This window comes from Procambarus clarkii, chromosome 37, assembly GCF_040958095.1.
Source record: "Procambarus clarkii isolate CNS0578487 chromosome 37, FALCON_Pclarkii_2.0, whole genome shotgun sequence".
NCBI classification, from domain to species: Eukaryota; Metazoa; Arthropoda; class Malacostraca; order Decapoda; family Cambaridae; genus Procambarus; species Procambarus clarkii.
This window is the reverse complement of record NC_091186.1, coordinates 9,875,772-9,901,005: the sequence shown is the minus strand read 5'-3', so window position 1 is coordinate 9,901,005 and position 25,234 is coordinate 9,875,772. Positions and strand designations below refer to the sequence as shown.

Sequence of the window (25,234 nt, the reverse complement as noted above, 5' to 3'; positions counted from 1 at the left end):
TGAGAGCCAGACTTTGCTATTTATGGGGTGTTTTTTCACCCCCTCTAGTTTATGTTATCTCATGACTGGACCTATGCTTTGGATGAGCCAGCTTCTTGGCCTGCTTTTGTCTTACAAGCTCTTGCCATATGATTCCAGCTGTTCCAGTTCTTGGCTGTTGGCATTGACAAACAATCTCTTGTATTGTTTTGCTTCTTTATTTCTTATAATTGGGATTTTGTTTTATTTCCCCCCTATATTTTCTGGGCAGTTTTTTCTCTTGTTGGGTAAGTCTCAAATCTCCATGCTTTTCTCACTACTTTGAGCTCGCCAGGTTTATTTTCTGATGTTCAGTAGACCTACACAAGTCCAAAGGCCTATAGTGTTACAAGTACATTAATGTTACCAGAGTCCAGTGCTTCACAGAAGCCTCCCAGGAAAAAAGAGTATTTCATTACTGTACTTTTAATGTTTGATTTCCTTACTATCTTTAGCCTTCTTTTCCTGTAGTATAGCCCCTCTATTTTTTTCCTGGCTTGATGCCTCTCCATGCTAAGAAAGTGGGAAACCAATGTTGTTGTTGTTGATGATAATGGGTCCTGTAGCACAGTGGTGTAGGTCCTCAGTTCACAACCATGGGACTAGGGTTCAATTCCCAGACAGGACAAAACTGGTTGGGCACATTTCCTTTCACCTGATGTTCACCTAGCAGTTAAATAGAGATCCAGGAGTTAGGCAACTGTTGAGAGCTATATCCTGGGAAAAGTCAGTAGTTGCCTAGCCAGGGGTGTAGACCAGTCGGCCGAGCAGACAGCACGCTGGACTTGTGATCCTGTGGTCCCGAGTTCGATCCCGGGCGCCGGCGAGGAACAATGGGCAAAGTTTCTTTCACCCTATGCCCCTGTTACCTAGCAGTAAAATAGGTACCTGGGTGTTAGTCAGCTGTCACGGGCTGATTCCTGGGGGTGGAGGCCTGGTCGAGGACCGGGCCGCGGGGACACTAAAGCCCCGAAATCATCTCAAGATAACCTCTAGATAACAAAAACCTTTTTGAGAGTGTATTATTAAATATAATAATTCTCTAAAAAAAATCTTGAGTGCTAATGGAGAAAAAATGCTTGAAAGCATTCTTAAAGGACTTTGTTTAGGCAACCAATAACTGTGTATAAATGATAAAAAATAGTGACATATATTACGTTCGGCACGCGTATCATTGGTTCCTCACCCCTGTCCAATGGGAACCTTGATATGCCTTAATACAGGCTTCCTGTCCCTGACAACGAGATTTCAATTATACTGACATAGTAGAGGTTTTTAGCTGGGTAGAAAGAGACTATGAAGATCAAATAAAGTAATGATATTCTTTCAGATAAGAACCCAAGACTTTGGGTGCACCGCATCTGCTATTACAGCCCATATTTGGTGGGTCTTGATGACAGTACTGTACAAACTATAATGCTCAAAACATATGGTCATCTGGACATTGGAGATCTTTTGCTTACATTTTAATATGAACTAATTCTTGAAGGATTCTATGTGAGTGAGAAACGTTAAGGGATAAAAACAATCTAACCCAACATAAAGTTGAAGGGTGATAACCTAGTGTATGTGAAGAGGTGCTGCCAAGAAGAAATTGATGTGAAGTATGTCGAGTATATATCATTATAATGTACACAGACAGTATTCTGATCAAATTTTAATTCTGCATTTGCCAGTGTGTAAAATGCACCTATTTTCAAAGGTTATTTTGTGGTTAAAAATATTTTGGGATGTTCCATCATACATTTATTGAAAGTGGTTTAGAAGGAAGGGAAAACATGATTGTGCAAGTAAATCCAATAGATATTGGGTTAGTGGTGGACCAAAAACATGCATCTTATCTGCCATTATAATATGATAAAATACATTACTATACAAAAACAAATTTAGCGGTTAATTTGTAAGAAATTTACGTATGTAGTTTCAAATGATTTATTGTATTTGTGTTGACAGGTGGAACTGGACTCGGTAGGTTGTCAGCGAGGCTGTGCGACCCTGGCTGATGGTCGTCACGAGCATTACTTTCTCGTGGCCAGGCCTGATGTAAGTACCAGGGTGTCTTTTTGCAGAAAATGCAATGCTTGTTCTTAAGAGTAAAAGGAATGTTTTTTTGTTGTATTGTTGGAAAACTATTAGTAATACCTGACTAACTTTTAGTTCTTATATGAATGAGTTTGGGTGGATATAAATAGGAGCGGTCTCATCGGCCCGAAACGCTATGTGTGTGTGTGTTAGTGACTTTGCGAGAATGTAAAAATACCAATATTATATAATCTCTCAAACTCATTGTACTCATTGTACAAATCATGCCATTTATTTATAAAATTATTTGTAAATAAACAAATGCCAAAATAAATATGGGCAAATAGGCTTTCTGCAGTTTCTTTAATTCTTGTGCTCTAATGAAGAAAAGGCTGACAAAAGGGGGAGGTGTTCCACTTAAAAACATATGACATTTGAGGTAATTGTGAAGCTCCCAAAGAACCCTGACTTTTTCTGTCCTTTGTGTCAGATCGTTACATTGGCTCCATCATAGCTCTCATATTTCCAAAATATCTCATAACTTGCTTGCCATTTGTAGCAGAGCTTCACTTTGGTTTCATCACTTTCTCTACTGGCTAGATCATTGTGCTCATGTTAGTATCTTTGGATTCTTCTCTCTTAATCTAGTGTCTCTTCAAATGTTTCTTATTGACTTGAACTAATGGGCAACTGAATCTGTAGCTTCTTTTTCCTTCACTGTTGTGTTGTGTGTATAATACCATACCGAGGAATATGATGGAATTGAATCAGTCTTCTCATTTATATGGATTGGGTCTGGCAGCATCAAGTTGATTTGTATTAGTGTACTGTGCTTGTTCTCCTCCTTGTGAGTTCCATTCTTATTTCTGACTACTGTAGTTCCTTTCCTTCATCCTCCTGTCCCAACTCATGTGCTGTCCGTGTATCTTTTCCATGTACTGTATAATCATATAGTATAGTCAGTCATACAAAGAGCCGAAGCTCAACCCCCCCGCAAGCACAACTAGATGAGTACGGGCTTAACACTTTTCCCCTAATAGTTACCGTACCTTTTGACTTGGTATATCTTAACCAGGAGATTGTTACTGCAGTGAGAAGAACGTATCTTGAAGTAACTAACTTCTTATTTAACATGCTCGTGTACGAGTCGTTTAAATGGTTGATTGACGAGTTCCATTCTTAACATTTTTCTCTCTAATGTTCTGTTCAGATGTTTATCTCAGCCTCTTCAGCCACTTGAACTGGGTGGTAGAACGATAGCCTTGCTTTTTGCTGGCTGGGGAAAAAAATTACCAGATGGTCAAAGTGGTTGGGCACCATTCCATTCGTCTGTCCTATCCCAGAGCCTTGTGCTCATGTCACTTCCAAGTGTTATATAGTTATACTGACTTGGCCCTTTCTTCCGATAATTACCATATCTTATCAGCATCTTCAGTTGAGGCTGGGTTGAAGAAGCATACAGCCTTAAGAGTATGGTATTTGACTTGTAATTGTGTCTTCTGTAAAGATGTGTCTTACTGGTGAAATTGTTTTATGAGTAAATCAGGTATTATATTCTTCACACATGTTGTTGAAGTGTGTGTTAATGAACCCATTATAGGAGTGATGATCAAAGTGTATATTACGTGCATGTTTCAGGCCATCTACAGCTACACAAGTGACAGTAGAGGATCATGCTATGTGTTTGAAGGAGAGAAGACAATGGTGGCTTGGTTCAGGGGGTACCTCATCGTTGCATCCACTGACAAGGGAGTGCCACCCACCAGGTACCTTACTTTTTATGAATGTAATTTGTGGCTGTAGTGTTTAGAAATTGTTTCTTTTGTTATTAGTTATTTAAAGTGATGTAATACAGGTAATTCCAAACTTACGAACAGGATACATTCCATAAAGGCAATCGCCGAATCATCACAATATGCAATCTGTCGAACAAGTTAATTACGTGTAATGCTTTACCATTGTACTTTCAGGGTCAGTGACCGAACCATCACAATATACGATCTGACCAACAAACTAGTTGCCTTAAGCACTAAAGTTCAAGGCTTGGCAAGTGTTGTAGGAGAATGGGGAGGCCTCTACCTTGTCACTGCCGAACCCTCTTTGATTCACATGTCCGAGAAAGATCTTCATAGCAAGTTTCAACTTCTGTTCAAAAAGAATCAGTTTGATATTGCTATTAGGTAAGGATATAATAAAACCAGTTTTTTCAGTATGTTAGGTTATGGTCAGTAGAGTCCAGGAGCACAGGTTCAATCCCATTGTAAGACCTCAGTGTATTCTCATAGATACACATGCTGTTCTTGTAATTTCATTGTATAATATTAGGCTAACTTCTTAGTTACTTGCAATGCAATTTAGGTTAGATTGTTAGTTGTTATGCAATTTAGTTCAGTTGCAAAGCAATTTATATTAGCTTGTTAGTTGTAAAGTAGTTTAGGTTAGTTTGTTAGTTGCAATTCAGGTTACGTTAGCTTGTTAATTGCAATGTGAAGGTGAATTCAGGCAAAATAAAACCTAGGTATTGAATACAACTAGGAATAGAAGCCAAGCATGGACTATAAGGTCTCAACAAAAAATGGTGTGAACTTCAAATAAGATCTGTTGTTGCTTACCTAACGGTTCTTCACTATCAAGTACTACAAAGGAGTGAGATCTAGCTCTCTATGCCCCTGCCTCTTCATTTTTTCATCAATGATTTGTTTTCAACAATACTGTATTATGCTCATACAGGAAAGTATAAAAGATTTCACAAACTGTAAATTTCATGTATCTTCAGTATGTGAAGTGTTTGATGAATAATGATGATAACTCCTTAGAATCTTCGTAACTTTGTCTAACCTATGTCCAGCCTGGCCAAGACTCAGTGCTGTGATCAGGAAGAAGTAGCAGAAATATTACGTCAGTACGGAGACTGGCTGTATAGCAAGGGGAACCACCCGGTCGCAATGGATCAGTACATCAAGACTATCCCACACCTTGAACCCTCGTATGTCATTAGAAAGGTAAATGCGGGCAGTGTCAATGTCCTCTCTGTTACTTGTAAAAAAATTTACAATTATTTTATTTTCCAGGATATAAAACACTTATTTTACAATATTTTTGGGGAATAAACAAGCTTAGTATGCTTCATCGTACATTTATTTTCAAGTGATTTTGTAGGAGGGAACTGGAAGGTTTGCATGTAAATACTATACTATATTTATTTGGCTCATTGTGCACCAAAAACATGCTGCTTATTCGTAAACAAATACAGTATTTGTTATTGGCAGTTTAGTATGTGCTCTTCACATACTCATCTGGTGTATTTGGTGTGCAAACAGACGATATAGTTGATCTTTCACTTTATAGCATGAAGTTTTGTATAAAAATGCACATTGCAATATTATGGTGTTGTATAAAGGATCCATTAGATCTTTAAGGATTAGATGATTATTTGATGCATTTTCATAGAGAATGGAAGGGTTTCATTATTTATATTCTGATAAAATGATATCGGACAGAGTGGTAATTTGTTGAGTCATGTCTATAAGCCGAGGCTGTGACAACTGTGAAACGGTAACACACTACAAACATGAAATTGAATAAGTGAATGTTTGGGTCTCTTCTGGACCCTTACCTTGACAGAGGGAAATGTTGTCATTTTGATATCATTCCATAACTGTGGGAAGGGTTATTTGTTTAAAACATTCAGTTAAGATGGGCAACCTCACTATAATTTGAGTTTAGGTGGATAAAATATTAAAGTGCTATTGTAATTGAATTTCACAAGATTTAAAATACAATAGGACAAGTTTAAAAGGAAATTCCAATGAAGAAGGATTGAAGACATCAAGCAGGCTGTAATGAATTTAAAATGCTCGAATAACCATGATTTATTTTGATTACTTAGGAAATAGTCATATATTGTGTTTACAGTATCTGGATACCCAACACATTCACAACTTGACGACTTACCTGCAAGCTCTGCACAGGTCTGGATCAGCAACAGCTGACCACACTAGTCTCCTCCTCAACTGTTACACGCGCCTGCGTGACACTCAGCAGCTGGATGAATTTATAATGGTAAGAACATGTTAATAATTTGTTGAGCCCTTCAACTGTGCAGGTTATTTTGATGCATTGTGTCATATACAAGGAAAACAAATTTTGTGAAAAAAATTAATTTGGTTGCAAATATATACCTGTACATAAATATCACTCATTTTCCGTTTTTAAATGTTGAATGGATTCTAGCATGGCCGCCCTACATGTTCAGTCACTGGATGCTGATGCACCACATATGGTCACCATCTTTGTACTAAGGCTCTGCAAGGAAACTAAAGGACTTAGGATTTTTGTTTTTTAGATATGGCAAGCGGCTGACAGAAGTCTCTAGTGTCAAATGACATCCCTACAATGGTGGGGCTTTTGAATAAAATGGGGCACCTTAAATTATCACCAGACAACTGGACCAAAGGGACCAATTGCTGTCAAATAAATGAACTTATTTAAGGGTTAAACTATCAAATGGTAGTTTATTTGGCATATAAGTAGGGTCGTGTAGCACAGTGGTCTACGTCCTCAGCTCACCGCTGAAGGACCTGGGCTCAATCCCTGGGCAAAACAGAAATGGTTGGCTTTGTCTCCTTTCACCTGATACCTCTGTTCAGCTAGCAGTAAATGGTATCTGGAAGTTTGGCAACTGTTTTGATTTGCATCCTGGGGAAAATTAGTAGTTGGCCTAGGGATGACTTTGGTAAACTTAAGTGTAGGTGGTGCTACATAGCCTCCCCCGGCTTGGTGCCTTCTTTTGATAATTACTTAAGTGAAGGCATCCTGTCCTCAACTATAGTCTACTGCCTTTCCTCTGACAAGTATCCTTGGTAACACACCTGACCTTTTCTCGTTGACCAGACCACACACTAGAAGGTGAAGGGACGACGACGTTTCGGTCCGTCCTGGACCATTCTCAAGTCGATTCACCTTCTAGTGTGTGGGCTGGTCAACATAATTTAGCCACGTTATTGTGACTCGTCGCCTGACCTTTTCTTCTTTGTAAATAATCATGTATCCAATGTAACAATCTCCCTGTTATTCCCAGGTTGGCTAATTTACCTAAAATTACCTCCCCGTAGGCTTTATCAAATGCACCTTGCAAGTCAACAAATACTCTACAGTTGTTATCTACATTAGACAAACACTGTATGAGACAGTTTACAGTACTTTTGCCCTTGATAGAACCAAAGAGGTTATTTGACATGTTATCTCCTATAAGGTAGAGTATCCTATTTAACAATCTCCTTTCCATCATTTTTCAAAGGCAGGATGTTAAGGATACAGGGGCCAGATTCACGAAGCAGTTATGCAAGCACTTACGAACCTGTACATCTTTTCTCAATCTTTGGCGGCTTTGTTTACAATTATTAAACGGTTAATGAGCTCTGAAGCACCAGGAGGCTGTTTATAATAATAACAACAGTTTATTGGGAAGTTTTCATGCTTGTAAACTGTTTAATAAATGTAACCAAAGCCGTCAAAGATTGAGGAAAGATGTACGCGTTCGTAAGTACTTGCGTAACTGCTTCGTGAATCTGGCCCCAGGCCTGTAACCTTGACTTGGGTATAGGAATGATGACAGCCTCCTTCCATTTTCTTGGTAACTTTCTCCTCCCTATAACTCATGGTTAACAAATCAAGTAAGGGACTAGATTTTATACCTGCTAAATAATTAAGAATGTCATACATTACTCCATCCTTTCCTGGAGCAGTAGAGCTGCCACTCTTAATAGTATCAAGTAGCTCATTGTAAGTTATCTCAGTGCATGTTATTTTATTTAAATGTATTTAAAGCACATAAAGTTACTCCATTTATAACATATTCCCATGAATCAAGGGTGTCTTTTGTGTCTTCAGATAAGGGCTCCATACTAGCAGCACTAGTCTATTTGTCATCTTATTCATTAGCAACCTTTCTTGGATCTGGGTGAGCTATGAATTTGGTCTTACAAGCCCTAATTTTGTTTACTTCTCCCCATATGTCTTTAAGGATCTTGGCATTACCAATGGGCTGAGCAAACTCTTGCCAGTATCTGTTTCACACCACCTTACCTGACTACATTCCTAGCCATTTCCTACATTGTATTTTCTCTTGTTCTCTTATTCCATTTTTTAACCATTCTTTGTGTGAACTCCGTAATATTCTCTCCCACCCCTAGACTTGCTGGTCATTAGAATATTTAAATTTCTTAGGTCTGTGTGTCTTGCTTCCCCTGCCCCTGTTTTTTTCCTTTGTACTAATTTCTCTTATGATCTCGACCATGTCCTTGTAAAAGCTATCTATGCAGAGAGGCATTTATTGTTGATATCAGTCTTCCATTTATTCATAAATAAATTGTTCTTGTCTTTATTAATATTTAATTTTTTCCTTTGGAAGTGGACTTGATTTTTCCCAGCGGCAACTCAGCATACAAGGCAAAGTGGTCACTAAGTAGTTCCTGAACAACCTAAGCCTATGCCATACTCCCCTAAGAGTTTAAAAGGCAGGCATAGTCAAGCTGTTCTCCCTTGTTGTAGGCATAGTCAAGCTGTTCTTCCCTGATGTAGGCATGGTCAAGCTGTTCTTCCCTGATGTAGGCATAGTCAAGCTGTTCTTCCCTGATGTAGGCATAGTCAAGCTGTTCTCCCCTGATGTAGGCATAGTCAAGCTGTTCTCCCCTGATGTAGGCATAGTCAAGCTGTTCTTCCATGATGTAGGCATAGTCAAGCTGTTCTCCCCTGATGTAGGCATAGTCAAGCTGTTCTCCCCTGATGTAGGCATAGTCAAGCTGTTCTTCCCTGATGTAGGCATAGTCAAGCTGTTCTCCCCTGATGTAGGCATAGTCAAGCTGTTCTCCCCTGATGTAGGTATAGTCAAGCTGTTCTTCCCTGATGTAGGCTTAGTCAAGCTGTTCTCCCCTGATGTAGGCATAGTCAATCATGACTTGATTAAGGTCCAGGAAGGACTGGAACATCGTCACTTTCATTTCACTTCATGTGTGTGTTGTTATTTGAAAATGGTTAAGGATGAAGGAAAGATAAAAAATGAAGAGTTTGAGAGGAAGTTAAAGAAGGATTTGATAAGGAATGCGAAATGATTTTATAGAGAAATTAGCCGGTCGGCCGAGCGGACAGCACACTGGACTTGTGATCCTGTGGTCCTGGGATCGATCCCAGGCGCCAGCGAGAAACAATGGTCAGAGTTTCTTTCACCCTATGCCCCTGTTACCAAGCAGTAAAATAGGCACCTGGATGTTAGTCAGCTGTCACAGGCTGCTTCCTGGGGGTGGAGGCCTGGTTGAGGACCAGGCCGCGGGGACACTAAAGCCCTGAAATCATCTCAAGATAACCTCAAGAAGATAGTGGGTAAACGGGTGTAAACAGTTTATATACATACGGTATTGGATATTGGAGAGGTTTAGATTCGAGAAATACCTGGGCAAATACTGGTTTTCAAGCAGGCTTTTTGATTGGTCCAACAAATTACTGGGTAACATAAGAGACGTGGGATCCCTGGGTTGATTCAAGCTTAGGCTAGACGTACCGTATATACTGGTATATATGCGAGAGTTTGGGTGGATATAATATTTATAATAATTCATTGTGTCAGAGGACAGGCAGCCAGAATGTATTCATACATGTTAGGCTTATATCAAGGTCCCCATTAAACCCCTCGGCTGACTGACTCCAGAGTGCCTACTTATTGCTAGGTGAACAGGGACATTAGGTGTTAGGTAATGTGCCCAAACATTTCTGTCCTGCCTGGGATTTGAACCTGGAATTTTTGATTGAGAGTTGAGACCGAACCCGACTGTACTACTGGGACCTTGAAAATAAGGGTCCCAATAGTGAAAATAAAGGGCAGGTACTACCCAGCCCCTGAAAATAAGGCAGCTTCCATATAAATAGACTAGAATCTGTCTCATATGGGCCAATAGTCGTTCTGCAATTTCCTTTATTGTTATGTTCATATATTCTTAAATACTGTAGTTAAGTTTGTGGCAGGAACATTGTTGACATATGCATGAACTTTTGAATAGGTGAAGTGAATATTTTTAAGTCTTATCAGTTACAAGTACAGTAGTGAAGAAAAGACGATAATAACACAGTTTGGAATGAGTGAAGATGGTGAAGAAAGACCAGTGGAACAGAGGAGGATAAATAGGAAAGAAATTAGAGAAGCAATTGAACAGGTTAGAGGAAATGATTCCTGGTGTAGATAGTGTAACTACAGATATGTGGAGGTGATGGTGGACATAATGTCAGATGTGCATCAGGTGGCATGGCAGGACATTGTGGTACCTATATAATTCATATACACTGTAAGGAAAATTATATTATGGAAGATTGTGAGAACTAGAGGAAGATTTGGGTGCTTATCATTCTAGGAAAAGTGTATGCAGGAGTGAAAATTGAGACAGTAAGAGAGGTAACAGAATGTGGGGTAGGGGAGGAACAGATACTCTCAGCCCCACCCTTCTAGACTCTGTTATATTGAGTTGTGTTCTTGGCATCAGCAGTGTATGTCAGTCTCACGTGCAGAAACTGTTAGCAGCAAGAGTTTCTGATTTTTTTATTAGTGTTGAAGTTTTATTATTTAGTTTCTTGGTGTTGGTCAGAGCAAGAATGGTGCCGTAGACTGTGACGTTGAGCTGGGGGTGCGAGTGTGTCGCAGTGCGGGCTACTTCGACCATGCTCTGGCCCTGGCAGCCAAACACGGTCTTCATCATCATCATTTGGCAATCCTCATCGATGACAAAAAAGACTATGTAGCAGCTTTAAGGTAAGAATTTTTCTTTATGGTAAACCAATTTAATTTGGGATGCTGGTAAAATTTAATTTGTTCATATTGTGTCATGGCTTATACTGTGTATCTTGATAAAACTTGATCAACATTATAAATGTCTCTTTGATATTAATTTTTTCATAGGTATATTTCAACTCTGGATTTAGAAGAAGCCAAAGGGAATGTTCTGCGGTACGGATCAGTTCTGCTGAGTCACGTAGGAGACGAGACCACCGAGCTGCTGATCAGGCTCTGTACGGACTATAAACCTAGTAACACTCCAATCATCAAAGAGGTATGTCCTTTCTTTGTGGAATTAGTTGTCATATCTCATACCCTTTTTTTTTTTCTTAATTTTATCTTAATTTTAGGTTCCATACATTGAGTGCTTACCCGTAAGTGACTATAGGAAAGTGGAGTAAAAATATTTATGAGAAGAAAGCATTAAGGCAGTATGACTACATTGCACCTGGAAGGGATATGAGGACAAGGTACTGGGATGTGAGGACGGAGGGAAGGCACAGTACCAAATTACTTGGACCGTCGGGGATTGAATGCCAACCCTGCATGAAGTAAGGCCATTGCTCTACCGACCACTTCAAGCAGATGGGTTATATGGGGTAGTGAGATCTAGCTCATTTTGCCTTGCCTCTTAGCCTTTATAGTAGAGTTTTAAGTTCCATATACTAGTGAATACTGCATGACATTGGCTTTTGAAACAGAGTACGGTTATTGTTTAAATAAACTTTCATGTCTATGATAAGGCTTTAAAGTGTAATTAATATTTAGCCAACTAGGAATGAAAATATACTAGATCTGATCTTCACAAGCATTGAAACAAACATCAGGGACATTACAAGCTGAGATACTACATACGTACTCGAATCACAAGCTCATTGAAATGCAGACTAACATCAATACTTGTAATATATCCACAAAATTCTGACACCAGAGGGGTTATTCAATAAATTCAGTTGTAATAGTATGGGATTGACTGGGAAAAAATAAACATAGAACTTGCAAACATTCAATGAGGAACCCTCCTAAGTAACAAACTCCATAAAAGGAATAGAACTATTGACAGCCGAAGCTTACAAAGTGTGCTTGAAATGAATGCTTTGCTTCTGCAAAGACCTTTTGCGGAAGATCAGAAAGAGGACCAGCTTAAAAAGTGAGTGGAGATGACACTACAGAAGAAGGAAAAATAATGGAAATGCTTAAACAGAGAAAAGAACCCCAACATAGAAAAATAATTCAAACAGGGAAAGTGAAGAAATAAAGCAGAGGGTGAAACAATCATATCAGATTGAAGAAATGAAATTGGAACAGAAAACTATACAGTATAAGGGATAAAAAATTATCCAAACTACTGTATTTCTTTACATATTGAATTCCAAATCAAAAGCCTCCCAACAGCATTGGACCTATACTTACAATGGTAAGGTAATTACCAGGTGAAGCTCTAAGCCATTACAACTATATATCACTTGGAAGAAATACGAGGATTAGGATTTAGGATAAGACGGAGGAAAGAAATGGTGCCCAACCACTTGGATGGTCGAGGATTGAATGCCGACCTGCAAGAAACAAAGCCGTCACTCAGCTGTCCAGTCCAAGTAGCGAAGGTCATATGCAAAAGACAACAAGGAAGTTACTGAAATCCTAAACGGTCAGTATGAGGCTATGTTTTGTTTCCCAATAAACAATGTGAAAGTGGAAGATTCAGACATCTTCTTTATGAATAATATCCAAACATCTTCCCCCATGACAATATACAGTTTTTGATATCAACATGAACTCTACAGCTTTTGAAAAAGAAATGTCAATTTCCAGTGGCATGAGCATCCAGTGGAGTGTGGAGCAAAAGTTTTAATACAGATGAGATGCCAGAAGCACTTAAATCAGTAGATATAGCTTCCCTACGCAAGGGAGGGAGCAAAACATTATGTAAATCATTGTGTGATATCACACTAACATCACACATAATACAAGTTTTTGAAAGAGTGATCAGGGGTTGGATCTCCAGTTTTATTGATCTGAATTTACTTGATGGCCACTAACACTCAAGTGGCCTCATTGAGGACAGGAAACCGGTGGGTTGACAAAGGTCTCCCCACCTCCCATTTGTCCTGATGAATTCTTCAAGCTAGATTTTAAAGTTCAGCAGAATTTTGGCATTTACAGCTTCAGCGGGTAGGCAGTTCCATGGGTTAATAACCCTGTGGGTGAAAAAGCATCTCCTGTTCTCAGTCCTACATTGTGGCTTGTTGAGCTTGAAATCATTGATTCTTGTTTTTTTTTGTTACATCTGACCTTTTGAAGAAGAAGAAGAAGTCTGTATCAACATCCTTGAAATTATTCAGTACAATATTTTAAAAGTTCCGACAAGATCAGCTCTGTCGTGTCTGGTTTGCAGTGTTGTTAGCCCTGTGGCCCTCAACCGTTCCTGGTATGAGAGCCGAGGTAGTTCAGGAAAGATTTTTGTTGCCCGGTGTTGAACTTTCTCCAAAGATGCTATGTCCTTCTGAAGATGGTCTCTATGCTTGGATACAATAATCCAAGTGGGGCTGCACCAGAGATTTATACAAATAAATAACTACCTTCTTTTCCTTAAAGTCAAAGGTACATTTGAGTATTCCTAGGGTTTGGTTAGGTTTCCTTACTGCCGCTCCCACTTGTTGTGCAACTTTCATTGAATGATGTACTTTGACTCCGAATTCGTCTTCTTCATTAATCTGCTGCAAGGTAATGTTGCTAATGTGGTAGTTTTAATGTGGGTTGTTATGCCCCACATGCAAGGTTTCATTTTTTGATATTACAAAGCATTTGCCAGTTTTCTGACCATTTCTGGAGTTCATGTAGAACTCATCGTAAGGCCTCGATATCATTTTCACTTCCCAATTTACCGTAATCTTGATACACAGAGAGTGATCTCACTAACGTGATGTGTCAATGAGAAAATCCGTACGAGCCGTGATGAGGGTTCAAACCTATGTGGTGGTTGTTCCCATGCACACGCCCTAGTCAACTAGGTGACCATGTCGTGGCCTAGTTGACTAGGGTGTGTGTGTGTGTGTGTGTGGGAACACCCACTGCATAGGTTCGAGCCCTCATTGCAGCTTCTATGGATTTTCTCATTAATCTTAGTGTCATCTGCAAATTTGATAATTTGGTTTGTAATATTTTCATCTATATTTGATGTATATACATCAGTATTTGATGTATACATATACATCAGTATTTGATGTATATGACAAAAAGGGTTGGCCCCAAAAGGAACCCCTGAGGTACCCCACTCATCACATTTCTCCAGTCACATTCCTTCCTGTTAAGCACGGCCCTTTTTTTTTTAACCATTGTTTTATCCCTTCTAGCATTCTGCCATTTATTTTATGTGCCTGTAATTTTCTTGCTAGTCTGTCATGTGATATCTTATCAAAAGACACCCCGGGCAATGGCAAACATGGAATGCCCCCAAGTACAAGGGGGTTTCCATAGGCCATTGCTCCCTTTGCCTCTCTGAGGGGCCAGGTTCTGGCTCATGGTCCCCGGTAGGCTAAACTCCAGTTGACCGATGCCCCAGATTAATGTAACGTACATCAGTCAGTATAACAGCCCCAGAGACTCCAGGGAGCTTCTGGGGCTTATTCAGAAAGTGGCGTTACATTCAAAGCTGGTTTTCTCATTCTCATATCAGATACACTGTATAGACAAAAATGCAAGTCACAACTTTGTATCATCCTTTACTGATGATACAAAAATCAGCATTAAAATTACTTCTGTAGAAGACTGAAAAACTACAGGCTGGTATTAATAAAGTATTCAATTAGGTAACTGAAAATAACATGGTGGTTAACAGTGATTACTTCTAGGTACTTTGGCATGGTAGAAATGAAGAACTTGATAAAGCTCAGGGTACAAGACCTTATCAGATATACTCATAGAAGGAAAACAACATGTAAAGCACTTGGAAATTTTGATGTCTAAGAACCTGACATTTAGTGAACATAATGAAGCAAATATAGCATCTTCCAGGAATGTGATAGGATGGATTATGAGAACGTTTAACTCTAGGGATGCCTTCACAGTGCTCATATTATTTAAACCACTGGTGCTGTCCCACCTTGAGTACTGTTCAGTACTCGCTCACTTCCTCTCTCAGAGGAGGAGAGGTTTCTCACATAGAGCAATATAGATATGATAAAGCACCTAAATTTTTTAGAAGAAATCTCAAAAGTTCTTGAAATGTCATTTCTGGAAAGGAGACGAGAGAGGTATTAAATAATATGTACATTATACATGAAAGGTACTAAAAGGCCAGGTCCCAAATTTGCACAGTAAAATAAGAACATACTGGAGTGAATGATTTAGAAGGAAATGCAGAATAGAACTAGTGAGGAGTAGAGGTGTCATAGGCACAATCAGAAAGCAAAGCATGAATATCAGAGGTTCATGGCTATTCAGTACTCTCCCAGCAAACATAAAAAATATTTCCAGAACAAAGGTGGACTCCTTCAAGAAACAATTAGACAAATACCTGCAAGAAGTGCTGGACTAGCTAGGTTGAAGTGGCTATGGGGGCCTATGAGCCACTCCAAGCAACAGCTTCTGGACCTAGTTATCACAAGTCAAGCTTGGCCCTAGGCCGGGCATGAGCAATAGAACTCGCAGAACCTACTCCAGGTATACTCAAGGTATCCACTTGGACAACAGAGGTTGTTCAGGCATCTGGCTCTGCTGCTGGGGTCTCTTGAGTTTTTGCCTTGACAGCCTTTTTCTTTGGACGATGTCTTTCTTTCTCAGACATTAGATAAGGAATATGGCTCTGCCCAAGACCCTTCATGGCAGGCTTCTGGAGCTGATGTGTGGAGGGGGGGGAGGGATTCCAAGGAGGGTCTTAAGGTTCCCTTCAACCCTTCTTGGACCTTGTTTGCTTCTTTGGGAGGTTTTTTCTTTCAGAGGGAGAATTTCTCTTAACTTGCTTCCATTTTTGAAGGTGATTGCTCAGCGACTCCCTCTTGGATTCAAACTTATGTCCTATACAGAACCTCAGTTGTCTTATTTCCAGAGGTTTCTGTTTCTGCATTTCATTGTTTGTGGCTCTCCTGGACCTGTTTCGGTATCTATTGCGGAGTTCAGACGTTTCATTGAAGGACTTGGCCTTTTTTAAGTTTGGGTCAGTCTCAACTTGTTGACTATGTTGTGAGATTTCAGGTTTATTCTGGCTGGCTGACAATCCTTTCTCTTCCTTGGGAGCTTGGTATGCGTTCTGTCAAACCCATATGCTTGACTGGCAAAAAAAGAGAGCTGTATCTTTCAGGTGTCCTTATGCTCTGCGTGAGGACTGCTTGGTTGCTCTGGCACTGCCCAAGTCTGTGGGTAAGTAGTAGCACTCTGTGCAGTTGTAAGGACAGACTATAACATCACAGTACACAAAGGCTTGACATGCATATTCCCCTTTACTATTTATTTTATAAATATTATTTGTACTGTTCTGGTGTTTTAGGGATCTTTAGATGGGTACCTGACCCCAGAAGAGCCAGTATACGCTGATCCTGAAGACTTTGAATACATGCTGGTGGGCCACAGCGAACAAGCTATCACGTTCTTGGAGAAGATGGCGACCATACCGGGCAAGCTCTCGGTCAAGTTGTACACCACCCTGCTTGCTGAGTATCTTCACCAGTACAGTCTTGCTCCTGAAGGTGGTTTGATGTTGTGATTGGTTGCTAACGTCATTTGTTATACTTCAGATAATTCCAGCAGGCTGGATCATATTGAGTCTTTTCCATGTGCTTGGTATTTTAATGAAATATTGGAGGAATTGACAAAATGATGCCCATATTTGATTTGGATACAACAGTTGATTAAACTTAGTATTTCATGAATATTTTAGCAACTAAAATACAGTAATGATTTAACATTGCACAATCAAGTCACAAGACTGAGACCATACTGTGGGATCAAACCCGCACCCCGTGGATACCTTGGGTAAATGCCCTACCCATTTAGTATTACAATTCTTTGACTCAATTCCAAATAATTAGAAATGCCTTTGTTTTCTGAAGTATACCTGTATTATGTACTCTGATATTTAACGTTGTTTTTTGTTAGGTCAAGAACAAGTAGCTTTGGGCGAGAAGGTGATGGAGCTATTACGCAGCACAGACAATGAGTACTGTCGTGACCACGCACTCCTGCTCTGTGACAAGCTCAAGTTTCATGATGGAAAGCTCCTTCTGTGGGAGCAAGCTGGAATGTAAGTGGACGATGAATTATAAACTTTTTATCAATTGTCTTTATAATTGAAGAACTCTCTTGCAGGGGTCATGATGAGCTGAGTGAGTCACTATAAAACACTTGCCCCCAGAAATGGACATCAGAAGGTCTTTCCATGAATCATTTAAGCACTTTTAAACTCTAGCTCATGATTGGTGGTGAGTGGCAAGTGAGGACACTTGTCAACTATGGCTTGTCTGGCTGTTCCAACGTTGTCAGTGTTACACAGTACCTCCTCACTCATCCTCTAGTTCTCTGACTTGAGGCAGCTCACATACACTTTGACAAGCAATGAATCTGCACACAGGAGAAGGGAAATGTGAAGGAAGAGTTTGGGAGCATCTGAATGATAAGCTTAAAAAGGAGCTAAAGAAAAGCTAAAAAGCTTTATATGTCAATCTCTGGTATTTGGCTGTTCCCTCGTGTAAGGAGCCTAAGATGGCAAGGCGGAAAGATGAGCAACGTGGAGTAGATGCTATCTGGTTAAGATGCACCGGGTAGCACAGACACCAGCATAGCTCTAGACCTAATGGTGTTTACCAGAAGGAAAGTTGGCTGAGAGGTGTACATTAACCCCTACACTGTGAACTTGATTTACATTACAAACCCCTGGTGGACAAAAGTAAATAAATTGAATAATAATTTTTTTTTTTAAATATTGCTCAAATGTGTTCTCTGTTTATGGTAAAATAATTTTTTATTTTAATAATGTAGCTTTGGCTGTGGAAGAGAAAAGAAATTTTGCAGTGATGTCAGAGATGGATGAGTGTTGGTGCAGAGGGCATCTTGTGGGGACCGTCCGGACCTGGTAAGCAGCGCGAGCTGCTGTGAATATATTTATATTAATATATTTAAGTGTCACTGATTTATTTTTCACTTTTTTATAATATAACGTGTGAAACATTGGCCTCGATAGAGATAGGAAGCCGGAGACTTGCCAAAGGTCTCCCCATTGGCCTAACTCCCTGCTCTGCTCCTCAAACATGGTGTAATAAGTTGACATAAATTCAGGTTTATTTAAATTACTGCAAAGTATTCCTAATTCTTTTTAAGTAAACATATCTTTAATATAAATAAAAACCATCAAATGCTAAATAACTTTTGCAGAGTATATAATGTACTACACGAGTTGCAGGTGCTGTAGTGCAATGATCTATGTCCTCGGCTCACAACCAAGAAGACCCAGTTCAGTTTCCAGGTGGGACAGAGATGGTTGTGCTAGTTTCCTTTCACTTGACGCATCTGTTCACCGAGTAGTAAAATCAGTAGCTGAGAGTTAGGAAACTGTTGTGGGGTTGCATCCTGGGGAAAGGTCAGACTGTGATGTAAGTCTAAAGTATACTATATATACACACGGGCTTGCTGTTCCCGATAAATTATTATTATAACAGTTCAATGACTAGCTAATCACTCTTTCTTTAGAGCAAGGGTGAGGAACCTTTTTTTCTGCTAAGAGCCATTTGGATATTTGTAACATCATTTGCAGGCCATACAAAATTACCAACTTAAAAATTAGCTTACTATATTTGGTCAAACATTTAATTAATTCACCCCTAATGTGATGGGTGGAACTGCTTCTCTTTTGTGAGGTGTGTGATGTTAACTGGTGTTGATGGTCTTGCTATTCGCAACTACTTTTCCAAGTTTGTGTCGGTCAGCCTGGAGCTCGGTCAACTCTTTACGATGGTAAGTTTTGAAAAACTGCTCGTTGCAGTAAGTTGTTCAAAACACAGATGCATATTTCAATGCAAGTCTCCTCAAAGTGGGAAATTCATTATTGCTTATGTAACATTCATAGAACTCATTTGTGGTGGCCTTGTCAGGGCCAGACTATATGATATAAGGCCTGTGGGCTAGACGTTCCCCACCCCTGCTTTCTTGAGGTTATCTTGAGATGGTTTTGGGGCTTTTAGTGTCTTCGCGGCCCGGTCCTCGACCAGGCCTCCACTCCCAGGAAGCAGCCTGTGACAGCTGACTAACACCCAGGTACCTATTTTACTGCTAGGTAATAGGGGCATAGGGTGAAAGAAACTCTGCCCATTGTTTCTCGCCGGCGCCCGAGATCAAACCCGGGACCACAGGATCACAAGTCCAGTGTGCTGTCCGCTCGGCTGACCGGCTCCCGTCGATGCTTTAAAGGAAGCATCAGGGCGTGAAAGATTACAACTTTGTTACGGGTATTGCATTGTCACCGAACTATAATGTATACATTTTGCATGGCCCAAGATGTGTGTACAGTATACATGGAGTTGTCATCCTTCTGCTTGTGGTGACCTTAAGAAAGATGGTGACCTAGACAAAATTTTGAGTGAAGGGTTCCTAAGTTTCAAAAGATGTGTTGATGAATCATTATGTTGTACTTCAGTAAAGTGCCAAATTTTGACGTGTGTTGTGAAGGTACGAGGAGTTGCTGGCCTGGTATGCTGAGCTCGGCGACATGGACAGCATGCTAGCCGTTTGTTCTCGGAAGTCACATCAGCATCCTCGGCTCTGGTGTTCAGCCTTAAAACTCATAACGTCCTCTTCATCTCTGGTCCCTCCAGATCAGCAACACCTCATGACGTGTCTTAGCAACATAGGTGAGTGTGTAGCATCTTGATAACATGGGTGAGAATTTGTTGTATCTTCACAGCATAGATGTGTGTGTTGCAGCCTAGTGTCAAGGTGAGTGTACAGTATGTGGTTTTAAATTTGTCTGTACTGTGTCTGTGCACATCTTTACCAATGCCAACATACCCGTATAGAAATCAGAAATAAAAAATAAAAATATATGGAAAGCAGAAATAGTGATTAATAAAGTGAATAAGAGCATCTTTAGTGGGTATGGGAGTTTGGAAGGAATGGATACGTAGGTTATTTAGAGATGATCCTGATGAAATATAGATGTGGGGTACTGATCTGAGCATTGTGGTGTAGGTGTGGGTATTAATCAGTGACGTATAATTTCCTGTCTCAAATGTGGAGTTAATTTTTGTTGAAATAATTTATTTCTTCTATTTTTTCATAAATACATTGATTCCTTGTATGTAATTAACTAGTTTGGGGCTATTTGTTTAAATCATTTAATGTTTATAACTCATCCCACACATGATATGCAGAGTGATGACCTCATTAAGTGATAAGTCAAGGACAGACTGAAACGTTGTCACTGTCATTTCATCTCACGTATGTGACTTGTTCTCTGCTGTTAATCTTTAAATGATGTTTTGTGAACCTGTGAAACATGACTATAATTTAATTTCGTATCTGTGGCAACCACTTGGACTAGTTGGCAGAGCAACAACTCGATTCATGCAGGATCAGTGCACGAGCCTCGATGGTCCAAGTGTTTGGGCACCGTTCCTTTCCTTCTATCTCATATCCCAGCTATATCTATATTACCTTTATATCTCATATCGTAGCCCTTCCAAGTGCTATATTGGCATGCTGGCTTAGTGCTTCTCATAATTTCTTTCCTACATGTGTGTGGGTCGCTTATTTGTTTATTTATTAAGTGTTACCATTACAGAACAGAAGGGGTTACTACCCCCATTAGAAGTTGTTGACCAGCTGGCCACCTCTCCACACATCAGCCTGGGCCAAGTGAGAGAGTACCTGCTGAGAGTGGTCTCTACGCACTCTGCCACTCTGGCCGCTGAGGCCGCTCGCACTCAACAGTACTCGCAGGAAACTTCTCGCATGAGGGACACCATCCGTGAACTGCGGACTAGGTGCAGACTGCTCTTGTGAAGCGTTTAATGCAATAGCAAATTTTTCTTTGTTTAAATATATAAATACATTTAAAAAGTATACTGTACTGAGATCAATATCAGTCTTGAATTAAGTCAATGCTAATCAAATTATGAATTTAATTTGAAGTGTAATGCAATGTTTGTAGAGGTGAACCTGAGAATGATCAGAAGTCCTGGAATGCTGTGAGAGTATGTTTCTCACTTATATATGTTTCTCACTTATATAACAAGTAAAACAGATTATTAAATGACACATTTTAGTTTTATAGTACAGTAATGATCTAAATTTATTCATTATATTTACAGTATTGTATGTATGGATTTTTGTGAAAATTGTCACTTTTTAAAAGCCATTTAGTCAAGCTAAACAAACCTTAGTGCTAATATTGCTTAGCCATTTAGTAAAACTGTTGTAGGATAATATGTTTTGATGCATTTCAGTGCTACCCAGTTTACTGCTACCAAGTGCAACATCTGCAACAATGACTTGGAGCTGCCATCTGTACACTTCCTCTGTAGACACTCCTTCCACCAGCAGTAAGTGGCTTACTAACTTTTTCTAATTGAAGTTTGAAGTAATGATCAAAATAGGTTTTTGAGGATATGTGGGTCCTGTCATACAGTAGTCTACGTCCTCGATTCACAGTCAAGGACCTCGTATTCACTCCCTGGATGGAACGTAAATGGTCGCGTATGTTTCCTTTCACCTAGGAGTAAATAAGTACCTGTGACCGAGGCAAATGTTGTGGGTTGCATCATGGGGGGGAAAGGTCGTCAGTAGTCGGCCCTGGGTGGGGGGCGGGGAGGGTCTCAATAAGCCTAACTACAAGTATTTGGTCCTTGACAGTGGGAGTTATTTCCTATAAGATACATGATGGCTACAGTCACAGACATTTTGGGAATGCCAAGTACATGTTTGAAGAGGTGTCACCTAGGTGAACTTGGGATTACCAATTCTAAATACAGTAAATGTATTGTACTTAGCTTATAACACTGGCAAACGTTCTGTAATCTTAAAAGGATATTTATACATAATTAAATCACAAGAAAATTATGTATCTATGAGAAAATATTGAGGCCTCACAATGGGACTCGCCAGTGTGCGTGCTTGGGAAGTCTGTGGATGCATGATGAGTCCCATCGTACAACCTCGATGTGTTCTCAGAGATGTTTGTTTTTATCCTAGTGTCTTAACAATAATTAGTAAATCAAAGCTGGCCCTACGCCATTCTTGGGAAGTAGAAGAGCCTCATCCGGGTACAGTATAAGTAGTGAATTTACTAACAAAAAGCTAGAGATGCACAACTACAGATATAGCACTTGAGGTTACTTTATGAGGTGGATGGTAATAGAAAGTGTACTATTGTAAGCTGAAGGGTAATTACATTTTGATTAAAAGATAAGGTAAAAAAAATTATAAATAATAAAAAAAGATACATTTGTTGATGAGCATCTGCTGGCTGCAGTCTGCTAAGTCCTTGGAGGAATGGGGCTATTCTTGAATGCAGTCAAGAATAGCATCTATCTGAGCAACCCATGCAGTCACAGTCATATGATTGTGACTGCATGGGTTGCTCAGATAGAGGGGTTTTTATCTACAGTTCACACAAACCTTTATTTTGTCTATATTTTACCAATATGATCATTTATTTACAATATACAGTACATTGTTTACACAGTTGCTTCGAGAGCTATAGTGAAAGTGACTCTGATTGCCCTGTATGTTTACCCGAGAACAAGAAGATGCTGGATGTTATCAAAGCACAAGTGAGTCTTACTTTTCCTTTGGTAATGTGACTACATTGTGAAGCAGTGGTAGACTAGCCTAATTGTTTGGTACTGTACATGTGTTGGTGTGTGTAACATAACCCATCCTCCTCCTCCTCTTTAAACAGTACCTTTTAAAACTATGTGGACCATCGTACATACATAGATGTAAGGGACAATTAGATAGTAGAATTTGGTACTGTTCACTTTATAGAGTGCAAAAAAAAAAACCAGCCTTGTTGAATGTAATGAAATGCCAATTTCTGGGTGAGCCCCGGATGCTTCCTGAAGCTGTCATATATGGATCGGTGCCATACTATCAGGTGTCATCAGTCGCAGAGTTCTTATTGGCCTACCGGGGACCACGAGCCAGAACCATGTCCCCTCATAGAGGCGCAGGGAGTGATAGCCTATGAAAACTTTTCATTTAGAGTGTAGTCAAACTTGCCACCACCAGGAAAGCACCCAGATAGCTAGGCGAACCAAAACAAACTACTGTACTGCATGGTTTAAAAAACTAGACTGCACCCCCACAACTGCCAAAAGAACTCTCCCAACAATAAAAACAACCACTAAATTTATACAAAAATTTTGCTGGCTAGTACTGCCCCACTATCCCTCCTCGTTTGGGGGGGGAAAGAGGGAGGCGTACCGGGTCAGCTGGCTCATACCTCCCTCAGTTCGAAGCTGATGAATCGCACTAACGCCCCGGTTGAGGGTGGGTGTCAGGAAACCTCCGGGGCTTGCCTAGAAATTGTCATTTCATTACATTTAATGCTAGTTTTCTGGGGGGAAGCCCCGTCGGCTCCCTCAAGCTAATTACCCACAGAGAAGAAAAGAAAAAAGCACTCACCAGGGAGGAGGCAGCACTGCAGGTATCAACCCAAAGAAGAGATAGGCGGCCACAACATACGCCCCAAAACAACACAAGGTCACCGAGAAGCCAAGAACGGTAACATGATATCAGGCTGTTAAGACCCCGTTTGCCCACCAAAACCCTTGTGCCCGAATATCAGCCCAAGACATGAGCGAGAGCAGCCATCAGAGCATTATACACATGGACAGCCTGAGCACAAGGGCAGACCACAGGTTGGCTAGACTGAACGACACTGCGGACGCCTGACGTACACACGCACACACACAAGCCCTGGAACAGGATTTCAGGGAAACCAGAACAACCCACAAAGAGGCCATCGAAGTAGAACTGGCAGCATGAAGGTAGCAGCGTAAAGCTGCCACCGGAATAATTTACCTATGAACCTCCTGTCAAACCAATCAAGCATCGACAACCAGGGAACCTCTCTGGGAGCCAGCCGACACATTCTTCACCAGAAAAGAAGGACACGGCTGTAACCGAACAAAATTCCCACCAGGGCCAAGGAACAAAAACCTCGTCGATAGAGGAGAGCATGAAACATGCCCACCCGATAACCAGAGTCCATAAAAGCAAAAGAGCTGCTCAAAAATCCAGGACCGAAAGGGCCACCGGAAAACGAGCAGAAGAGAGAAAAGAAGGAACCTGGCCAGAGACCAGGCAGGCTCTTTGTCCAAGAAAGGACAAAACAACCTGCCAGAACTGAAGAACAACGATGAAGTGATAGAAAAGGACGAAAAGACTGCCAAGAGTCCATACTGTCCCCAGAAGAACTGCAGGTGGTACACCTTGAACAAGCCACTTGATCACCACAAACAGGGTGATCCACGCACATCAACACACCAGACATAAAGAGCAGAAGAGAAGGCGGAACCCTCGAGGAACATCACTCACCTGACCTTCTGAAGGAGTCAGAGCCACGTGAAAATGCCGAGGTTGGACACCGAGCATGCAGTGCCAAAACCAAGTCAAGTCAGTCATCAAGGAGCCAGAAAAACCCTCTCTTCCTGTAAGACCCCAGCTGCACCAGCCCCCTGGAGCAACTGCTAGAAGAGGTAGGAACCCTAATTACAACCAGTCTAACCGAAGAGCCCACCGCAAAGCCTCGCAGTTAGGGAACGGGGCTGTGAATGGCAACACCAAAACCACACAGTCATGAAGAGTCGAGGCCTGAGTGCCCAACATCCTGCAAAGCCAGGGATCGGCTAAGACAATCCAAACCGCAGCAGGAAGAAGAAACTGGGAAAGACCATTGGCCAGGTCGTAGAAAACATCCTACACGCAATGAAAAATGGAGAAGCAAACTTCAAGAACTTAGCAGACGAGCCCAAAGTGACCTGCCCCTAAGAGACATGAACCAAAGTCCGAATGGAGCCAGAACACCGAGTCCAGAGAAATCCAAACTCACTGCTGCACCTGCCACACACTTGCAAACTCCCACACCGGAACCCGACAAGGGCGACAACAACCACAGCCGGACAGGAAGCACAGGCCCCAACCCCAACTGACGGCCAAGGTGACTGTGAAAGTCGAATGAGGGCAGAAGAAGAGCTGGGGAACAAACCCTGAAAATGCAAAGAGAACAGGTGATACAACCGACAGTGCAAGCACTCCAGAATTCGTACCCAGTAATCGCGAGCGGGTAAGGGACAGCTCCCAGGAACCCGACCCACCAAGCCAATCTCCTGCCCAATGGGAAAACGAGAAGAGTAAGGAAAAGGCTCCTGCAAAAGCAACAACCAA

General features: G+C 40.7%; 1 protein-coding gene across 4 annotated transcripts in view; it reads left to right on the top strand.

Moving 5' to 3' along the window:
• LOC138372023 (vacuolar protein sorting-associated protein 11 homolog) overlaps positions 1–25,234 on the top strand; it is a 71,074-nt gene that overhangs the window by 10,650 nt on the left and 35,190 nt on the right. For all 4 annotated transcript variants that reach the window (XR_011230628.1, XR_011230629.1, XM_069337092.1 and 1 more), the window contains exons 6-18: positions 1,972–2,061; positions 3,679–3,806; positions 4,011–4,220; positions 4,889–5,042; positions 5,956–6,102; positions 10,674–10,837; positions 10,985–11,135; positions 16,347–16,545; positions 16,955–17,099; positions 19,517–19,698; positions 20,628–20,829; positions 21,292–21,387; positions 22,530–22,617. Coding sequence is in view for 2 of the 4 variants with exons in the window: in XM_069337092.1 (XP_069193193.1) it covers positions 1,972–2,061; positions 3,679–3,806; positions 4,011–4,220; positions 4,889–5,042; positions 5,956–6,102; positions 10,674–10,837; positions 10,985–11,135; positions 16,347–16,545; positions 16,955–17,099; positions 19,517–19,698; positions 20,628–20,829; positions 21,292–21,387; positions 22,530–22,617 (1,956 nt within the window). In the remaining 2 variants the exon portion in view is untranslated. The remainder of the gene's footprint in view (positions 1–1,971; positions 2,062–3,678; positions 3,807–4,010; positions 4,221–4,888; positions 5,043–5,955; positions 6,103–10,673; positions 10,838–10,984; positions 11,136–16,346; positions 16,546–16,954; positions 17,100–19,516; positions 19,699–20,627; positions 20,830–21,291; positions 21,388–22,529; positions 22,618–25,234) is intronic.